Genomic DNA, 8,884 nt, shown 5'->3' with positions numbered 1-8,884 from the left:
AGGGGAAAGGAGGGGAGGGGGGGGGGCTCCGTGACGGGAATTGGGGGGTGGGGGGGGCGGGAGGGGACGGGGCGGGGCGGGGGGGACGGGAGGGGACGACGGGGGGCGGGGGGGGCCCTGCCCGGGGCCCTCCGAGCGCCTCCCAGCGCGGGCGGGGCCGCGGCCGCCGCCTCAGGGCCCCGGGGCCGCCCCCCCCCCGCCCCCCGCCGGCAGCCGTCGGGAGCGGCGCGACCCCGTGAGTGCCGCGGCACCGGGACCACCGGCACCGCCCTCACCGGGGGGCCTGGGGGGCCCGCTCCCCTCAGCCGGGTGTGGAGCGGCCGGGGGGAACCGGGGGGGAACCGGGGGGGAACCGGGAGCTGGCGCGGGGCTGGCGGGGACGGGGAGCCCGGCGGGACGGGCTCAGGGCGCCGTGCCGGGGGGTTCCCCGGGGGGCTCAGACCGAGGTCGGGGTGCCCGGGGGCTTCACGGAGCGGTCCCGGTGCTGCGGGGCTGCTTCAACCCCGGGAAACCCAAGCACGGGCTTCCTCACGCCGTGACTCGCCCCAGCGCAGCGGCTGCTGGCAGCTGCAGGGCGTTATGCAACCGCTGCTGCCCGCCGAGGGGAAGGACAGCGGCTGCCGGGGCTGTTGAGCCCGTCCCGTGTCCCGGCCGCAGGACGTTTCTCCCCGCACTAACCCCCCTGTGTTGTTTTTTTCTCCTCCCGACAGCTGCTCTCAGGATTGACCCAGGGGCTCCGCACCGGCTGTGGCACAGCGCGTCCTCCTCCTCCTCCTCCTCCTCCTCCGGGCAGGGCATGGCAGCGAGCACGGGCAGCGGCGGGACGGCGGCAGCAGCAGCAGCGGCGGCAGCGACCGGGGAGCCAGCCCATGCGGTGTCCCTGCTGCGGGGGCTGAGCGCGCTGCGAGCAGAGCGGAGCCTCCTGGACGTCACGGTGGTGGCGGGCGGCCGGGAATTCGGGGCTCACCGCGCCGTGCTGGCCGCCGCCTCCGGCTATTTCCGCGCCATGTTCGGCGGGGCGCTGCGGGAGGCGCGGGCCGAGCGCGTGCGGCTGCACGGCGTGGAGCCCGAGTGCCTGGCGAGGCTCCTCGACTTCGCCTACACCGGCCGCGTGGGCGGGCTGGGCCCCGACATTGCCGAGCGCCTCCTGCGCGCCGCCGACCTGCTGCAGTTCCCCGCCGTCAAGGAGGCGTGCGGGGCCTGGCTGGCTCGCCAGCTGGAGCCCGCCAACGCGCTGGACATGCAGGACTTCGCCGAGGCCTTCGCCTGCCCTGCGCTGGCGGCCGCCGCGCACCGCTTCGTCCTGCGGCACGTGAGCGAGCTGGGCGCCCAGCTGGAGCGGCTCCCGCTGCCCCGCCTGCTGTCCTACCTGCGCGACGACGGGCTCTGCATCCCCAAGGAGGAGGCCGCCTTCCAGCTGGCGCTGCGCTGGGTGCGTGCCGATCCCGCCGCCCGCGCCCCGCTGCTGCCCCAGCTCCTGGCGCACGTCCGCCTGCCCTTCGTGCGCCGCTTCTACCTGCTGGCCCACGTGGAGGGCGAGCCGCTGGTGGCCCGCTGCCCGCCCTGCCTGCGCCTCCTCCGCGAGGCCCGCGACTTCCAGGCCGCCCGCCTCGACCGCCACGACCGCGGGCCCTGCGCCCGCATGCGGCCCCGGCCCTCCACCGGCCTCGCCGAGATCCTCGTCCTCGTCGGCGGCTGCGACCGCGACTGCGACGAGCTCGTCACCGTCGACTGCTACAACCCACGCACCGGCCACTGGCGCTACCTGGCCGAGTTCCCCGAGCACCTGGGCGGGGGTTACAGCGTCGCCGCGCTGGGCAATGACATCTATGTCACCGGTAAGTCACCGGGCTGCGGTGCGCCAGGGCACTGGGTGCTGCTGGCGGGTGGGGCACGGGCCGAGGCGTCCCAGGTCCTCCCCAGAGCACCGCGAGGGCCTTTCCAGGGAATGAAGCAAACATCGCTCAGCACAGCCTGCTCCCTGCCTGCCTCCTGCGCTGCTCTCATTCCTCTTGTCAGGAGCTCGCCTGCTCCTGGAGGTGGAAAAACAGCAGGGCTCGTCGCCTGACGCTGAGTGCAGCCCAGGGCAGGAGGTGCACGTGGTGCAGAGCAGCCTGCTCGGTTCTGTCCCAGCCTTCGCTCTGGGTCGCTAACGTCTGTGCAGGCAGGAGGCTCGTAGGAAAAGAGCAACAGCAGCTGAAACGCTGCTCAGGCACAGTGTGGCTGCAGCCTGAAGACTCCAGGAGTTCAGAGGCTCCTGGATGGGGATTTAGCAGCTGATCTCAATCTGGGAGGTATTTTGGTGTGACTAATACTTCTGAGCACGCAGACAGAACTCCCAGGACTTGAGCTGGAGAAACTTTCTAACTGCTTGCTCTGGACAACAGGAGTGACTTGAGAGGGGGTTTGAATTTCTGGCTGCCAAGCAAGTGTTTGGGTTCAGAGCCTGTGAATCACAAGCCAAGCACGTGCTCGAGGCAGCGTCACGTCAGAAAGCCCCGGGTGCCCTGGGCTTCAGCGCAGCTGAGGCACTGAGGAGTGGCAGGCAGCGTGTGTGCGTCACGGTGTCTCCCCCTGCATACGTGCTGGCTCCTGACGGTCTGCTGGGGCTGTAATTACTTCCGTAGAGGTGACACGGGAGTGTGAATTGGTTGTTAATCTGCACGTAGAGAGACTTTCTTTGAGCTATATCCCTTAGCCGGTGGCAGTCCTGTGGTGGTCGCAGTGATGTAGAACAAACACCTGGGAGCTCAGGTGCTGCAGAACAGCCTGCACCGACTGCACGTTGTGCTGTTAAAGATTGGAAGCGCAGGTTAGATGGAGGTGAACAGAAAACTGTTCGTTCTCTAGCTGTTAGCAGGGAACGAGGTCAGATTTTAAGGCAGAGCTGTGAAAAGGAAAGACTAACATCCAGCCAGTTTGTGTTAACACCTCTGTGTCCCACGGAAACCTTCCTGAGCAGGTACAGGCAGCTCTGGGGGTGCTGTTTGCTGAGAGCCCCGCGCTTCGGCGAGGTCGCTGCTGCTGGAGGTGGTTCTGTGTAGTGTCAGTGTCATTGCTCAGCCGCTCGGGAAGGCTGGAAGACTTCCGTGCTGCTGACGGGAACAGTGCCTTGGCAGCTGGGCACTGCTGAATGCGAATCTCTGCTATGTCACAGTAGCTTCTGGAGAACAGCAGAGCAGGGATTGCAAAACGGGAAAGAAAATGATTATTTGGAACGAGGGAGGATGCTTGTTCAAGTCATTGCTGAATACTCAGGAGAAATTCTTGGCTAGCTGGGAGAGAAATAGTCCAAAAGTTTGTTAAAATCCTCTCGGTGCAAACTACTGCGGTCCCCTAAGTACAGAGATGTTTTCATAACGTGTGGCTCTGGGACACAGAAAAGTGCAGGTGGGTATTAGACAGGTGTAGCCAGAAGGCATAAAAAGTACTGGGTCCCGAGTCGAGCCCTCTCCTCCAGCACCTTGCAGCGCCTCCCCTCCAAGGACTGTGTTTTGTGAAATGCCTCTTGAAATGTCGTGTGCTGTGCTGCAGGGGGGTCGGATGGCTCAAGGCTGTACGACTGCGTCTGGAGGTACAACTCCAGCGTGAACGAGTGGACGGAGGTGTCCCCGATGCTGAAAGCCAGGGAGTACCACAGCTCCACGGTGCTGGACGGGCTGCTGTACGTCATCGCCTCCGACAGCACGGAGCGCTACGACCACGCGGTGGATAGCTGGGAGGCCCTGCAGCCCATGCTCTACCCCATGGACAACTGCTCCACCACCTCGTGCCGCGGCAAGCTCTTCGCCATCGGCTCGCTCTCGGGCAAGGAGTCCATGGTTATGCAGTGCTACGACCCCGACAGCGACCTCTGGTCCCTTGTCAACTGCGGCCACCTGCCTCCGTGGTCCTTCGCGCCAAAGACGGTGACTCTCAACGGGCTCATGTACTTCATAAGGTGAGCAGCGGCGGCCGTCGCGTCCCTTCTGGCCCTGCTTCTGCACTAGGTAAGCAGGGGTTTCCCCGGGGAAAGTGTCTGGATTTCACAGGTGGTCACATGAGATTAGTGAGTCAGGAAAGCAAGGCAGGGCTTCCCCTGCTCCGCAAACTGCCACGCTTCCTTTTTTTAGTTCTGCTAGAGCTGAACCTCAGAGATCTATGCCTGAAATCCCATACAAATATCTGAATTTAAACCCAAGAGTTGGGAAATAGACAGAGCTACAAATCCGGCTGATGTCGGCAGTTGTGCTTGGAATAGACTTCTCAGTTTTCTTGGCTTCTGGTTCAGTCCCCCTCGTTGCTATAAATAAGTGAGTAAGCGCCAAGAAAACGTTAAACTGTAGCACAGCAGAGTGCATCCTCTGTCTCAGCAAAGATAGGAGGACTGAAGATGAAATGACTGGTCACTATTTTTAAACGCCTGCCCAAACCTGGGACTTAATTACCCATCTGAAGCCATTCTAGTGGAGCAAACACATCGGTTATCCACTTCAGTAAAAATAAACTAGAAGGCATGCTGGTGCCGAAGTATTTCATCCTGTTGTGTTGACTTTGAGCAAACATTGACTTCTGTGATGGCCTCCAGACCCTTCTCTGCTTTTTTCAGTCCCCTCTTGGTCCTGCATAAAGCAGCAGGTTCTACCGAAGCCCCTTTGTTTGTTCTGCTCGGCTTTGTTCTCGCTCAGCCGAATGCCTTGGTTCCAGGCACTTGTTTGCAGGCAGTAGTTTGAGTTGGTTTCCAGCAAATACTGTCAAGACGATAGAAGCTTCAGGATTTCTGATCACTTAAGCATCAGCAGGAGTTAATGAGGAAACTCCCTGGGTCATGGTTTTCTCCCCATTTCATGTGTTGCAAGGTGGGCTGGTGCTCAGACGCCTGCAGTTAGCAGCTGTGCCTGCAGGTACCAGCTCGTTGTTCTGACCAGTTTTGAGGAAGGTTTTCAGGACAGTGTCCTCGGGACTTGATGTGCTCGTTTACAGCTGCCCGTGCTAAAGGTGTTTCACTCGGGTGAGCACCCGTTCAGTTACAAGTAGGTCTCTGAGCTGAGTTGCTGCAAAAGCAACTCAAACCAAAAATCAGGTTTTAAAACGTGTGTCCTAGAGGAGCCCTAGGAGTATTTGTTCAGAACGTAACCAGCAAGTCCCACAGCACACAGCTCGGCTTCACCGTGGGGCCAGCAGGTGGGTTTATAGATGGAGAGGTTTGCTAACTGGGTGCTGATGTTGTAGGTGAGATTTCTCGTTTATTTTCACTCCCTCTCCCAGTCAGATTGATGTCAGAAATCCATAGGGATGTCTGTCACTTGGGCAACAAACGACAGCGTATGAAGTTATCACAGACAAAGAGGCGAAATCAATGGGAATGGAAACTCAGCTTGATCAGCAGTTGAAGAATAAAGTGGAATTTTCTTCTTTGAAGCCTTTCAAATCCATCTGCAGCAGCACTGTCTTGGACTGACTGACAGCACTTCTCTGGCCACCCTGACCTTGTCCTCTTTGCATTCTGGTGCCAGCAGTGCGCGTTTCTGTGTTACAAACATCCCTCACCTGTTGCTGTCGTGCTTGAATCTTGCAGTGGTGAGCGGGTAAAAGAAGCCTTGGGGGATTATGCTGCCCCATAAGCTCTTCTGTTACAGTTCTCTGGCCTGTCTAAATTTGGTGTTGGCAAAAAAAAATCCTCAGGCAGTAGGGATCCCGTTACTTTAACTGCATAGAGGTTTAAGTCTCCAGCGCAGCACTGGTTTTTCTTCCAGACTCTTAAGCACTTGGTGCCAAAGCCTCTCAAAGAGGCTGGCAAAAAGTCAGTCTGTGAACACATCCACCGTAGATGCAAACTCACAAACAGACCAAGTTTGGGAAAGCCCTCAGGATTGTCTCCAAATTGTCTGCTGTACCTCATAGGTAGTGTCCTAAACCTCAGTGGACACCAGGAAGTGTACGAAGTGTGGCTTTGCCTGTGGAGAAGCGCAGAAGTGGCAGTGAGGCTCTTTGGGTGTAGGTCACTAGCACTGAGCACTAGAGAAGCCCTCATGTGTACACGTGTGACACCTGGCATTGCATGTTGCATCTACAGAGGTGCAGCACAGAGCTCTGGGTGTTCCCCGGGGTTGAGCATCACTGCTGGGACCTAAGAAGCCCATACTGGAGGCTGGGCTCTGCACTGAGACCAGAGCCTTCATACGAGGGCTGTTGAACTCGGGGCTTCACAAGGAGAAGGTTTTGAGAACACGGAAGAGTAATTTTGTGTTATCTTCTGCAGAGATGACTCAGCTGAAGTGGATGTTTACAATCCAGTGAAGAATGAATGGGATAAAATCCCTGCCATGCTCCAGGTAAGATGCTCACCAACCTACTGGATGCCTTTCGGTGTTAAATGGCTCGATTTACTTTGGGAAGCAGGATTCTGGCTAGGTTGTAACCTGCTGAGCATGGAATGCATTTAAATGTATGGGTTACCTGGGAGGAAAGTTCACACTGGCTGTCGGTGCCGGTTCAGCACCCCGTGGCCATGCTGACATGGGGGGAAGGCAGCAGCTGGTGAGCACCGTGCCCCCTCTAACTTTGCAGTAGGAAGACGTCTGCCTCCTTGGGCAAAATCTCCCTCCTAATTGCAGTGCCTCTTCGTGCTTCAATCGTAGGTTCATGTTGGGGGCAGCGTGGCCGTGCTGGGTGGGAAGCTCTACGTCTCCGGCGGCTACGATAACACCTTTGAGCTCTCGGACGTCCTGGAAGCGTACGACCCCGAAACGCGAACGTGGAGCGTGGTGGGCAGGCTCCCTGAGCCCATCTTCTGGCACGGCAGCGTCAGCATATTCCGACAGTTCATGCCAGAGACCACGCAGGAGGATGACAGCATCACGCTGGACAACACCATCAACTTGAACAGGCAGCGCCAGGACCTCCACAACCAGAACCTTAACGAGCTTCGTTAGCAGGGGAGCGCGCTGTCCCTGGCTCGATGCGAGTTCGTTATCCCGAACCAGTGTTGCTTTGAGAGAAGACAGAGGCAAATTGGTGCTTGGAAACAAACACATATACTGATCAGTAGAGGGAGTAAAAATTCTGAATGTTTGAAATGCTGTTGTAGAAACCTAGCTGGCAGAACACGAGGCCTCCAGGCGCAGCGGTCCTCAGCCCTTCTCTGTGGGGGCAGAAGGCGCAGCACTGCTCACAGAGAAGACCTGAGAGGCAAACTCTGAAGAAAACAATTGTGTTATCCATCACTGCAGCATCACGACTTACAGCTTTTGGTCAGATGCCTTTCACTTTGAGCTCCTTCACCCTGTAACGCTTTGTTTGTCACCAAAGTCCTTTCTTCAGTTTCTTCCTATGGAGAGAAAAAAAGGAACGGAAGGAAATGGGCAGGACCAACCCCCCGACGACCTGAGCCTGCTGTGGCAGGAGGGGGTCTGTGTGGTAGGACTGTGGTCTGCAGCCTGCCTCTGCTGTGTGCTTCAGAGGGAGGCAGGCCACTCGCACATCTGTTCAAGGGGAAGAGACCTTCCTGAATGAAGTTACTGTGAGAGCGTAGCCCATCCCATCGTGTCACCACAGCCCTTGGCTCCTGTCCATGCCCTCGGAAGGAACGTGTCTGTAGAGCAGGGATCCTAGAGAGTTTGGGGCATGAAGCTTCGCCTGGCCTGTTGTCTGAACTTGGTTCTTTGTGTATTGTGTTGTTGTGTTGTTTTTAAGTCTTGTCATTGAAACTTCTGCAGGTGTTTCTTTTCCTGTCCTTCCAAGAACACTTTTTTCTTTCTTTTTTTTTTTTTTCCCCTCAGAACACCTTTATTTATCTTTTAATGGTATTGTTACAATTAGGGTGCCTTCATTTCTGGTCACCCAAACTGCACTGTTCTTTAAAGGAAAAAGGAAAAGTGAATCCCCCTCAGCTGGCTTGTGAAGCGGCTTCTAGGGCTCATGACTCGTGCCAGAGGCCCTCAGGAAGGAGCCTTCCTTCTCCTTTACTATTTTGACAGAATTTGTTCCTATGGGGTTGTTCAGCATGGGGCTGAACATAGCAGAAGATGTCTGTGTGGCTTGTTCTGTGACTCGTGACTAACAGAATTTACTGTCAATTCTTCTATGCCAGGCTGTCAGCACGTGCTGTGTCGGGCAGGTAGGCCCTGTGTATCGAGGGCAAGTTCTTATTCCTTCACTGCTGTAAAGGAGCTGGGTTGGAATTCTGCTATTTTAAAAGGAAGAAAAAAAAAAAAAAGATTGCCTGGAAAGGTAAGCACAACTTCCCTAAAAGATTTGCCACAGACCTGTAGAAGAAAAGCTGGTGGTGTTTAGACACCGTGGTGCAGAAATGCATCAGCTGGTGTGAGGCAACCTGCTGAACCCTCGGAGAGTTCTCGTGCCTGTCTCATCTTCACTTTGCAGAAGCTCTTGGAATCTGAGTAATTGGAAAATGCTGCTGAGGTCATTTGGCCAAGGTGTAGGAGTTAGCAAGAGTGTTGTGGAGTGAAAGTTAGTTATTTTAGGGTTTTCTTTGTGTGTGTGTGTGGCACGTGTAAGATTTGCCTTTATACTTGCTCAAGTGGCCTAGGTAGCGTGAACTGTATTTCCTCAATATACCTTCAGCTGAAGAGAAGCTGCTTGCAGTTTACTTGTGGAATGTTTCTTGAAAAAAGAAAACAGGATTGCAGTATGGCCCATCTGAAAATGGGCACTGCTTCCAGAAAACTGTAGCGTAATAGTGGCTGAAATGGTGGCTAGATTTGCTCTTTTTTCTGCCTTTGGTTTTTAACCAATAGGAAACAAAAAAAAAAAAAAAAAAAAAAAAAAAGGAAAGCGGAAAGCCCGTCGTCGACTTGGCTTGCATGCCTTCTGGCTTGCCGTTGAGTGCATCAGAACACTATCTCTCTAAAATCAACACGTTCACAGCTTTAAAAATCTGTTT

The 8,884-nt window shown here is 56.3% G+C and overlaps 1 protein-coding gene across 2 annotated transcripts; it reads left to right on the top strand.

Annotated features, from left to right (window-relative positions):
- Window positions 1–207: 207 nt before the first annotated feature.
- On the top strand, window positions 208–8,775 carry KLHL21 (kelch like family member 21). 2 transcript variants are annotated; one of them, XM_082776978.1, is made up of 5 exons: window positions 208–309; window positions 711–1,838; window positions 3,535–3,940; window positions 6,242–6,314; window positions 6,621–8,775. In XM_082776978.1, the coding sequence occupies exons 2-5, from the start codon at window positions 797–799 to the stop codon at window positions 6,912–6,914; spliced, it is 1,815 nt and encodes a 604-aa protein (XP_082633104.1). In that variant the 5' UTR covers window positions 208–309; window positions 711–796; the 3' UTR covers window positions 6,915–8,775. The 2 variants fall into 2 exon arrangements, with proteins under 2 accessions (XP_082633104.1, XP_082633103.1); XM_082776977.1 differs by lacking the exon at window positions 208–309 and having other exon boundaries at window positions 416–1,838.
- Window positions 8,776–8,884: the final 109 nt, after the last annotated feature.

The sequence above is a fragment of the Aythya marila genome (genome assembly GCF_965140915.1).
Source record: "Aythya marila genome assembly, chromosome: 21".
Classification (NCBI taxonomy): Eukaryota; Metazoa; Chordata; class Aves; order Anseriformes; family Anatidae; genus Aythya; species Aythya marila.
Note: the sequence above shows the minus strand (reverse complement) of the source record. Positions and strands in the feature narration are given on the sequence as shown.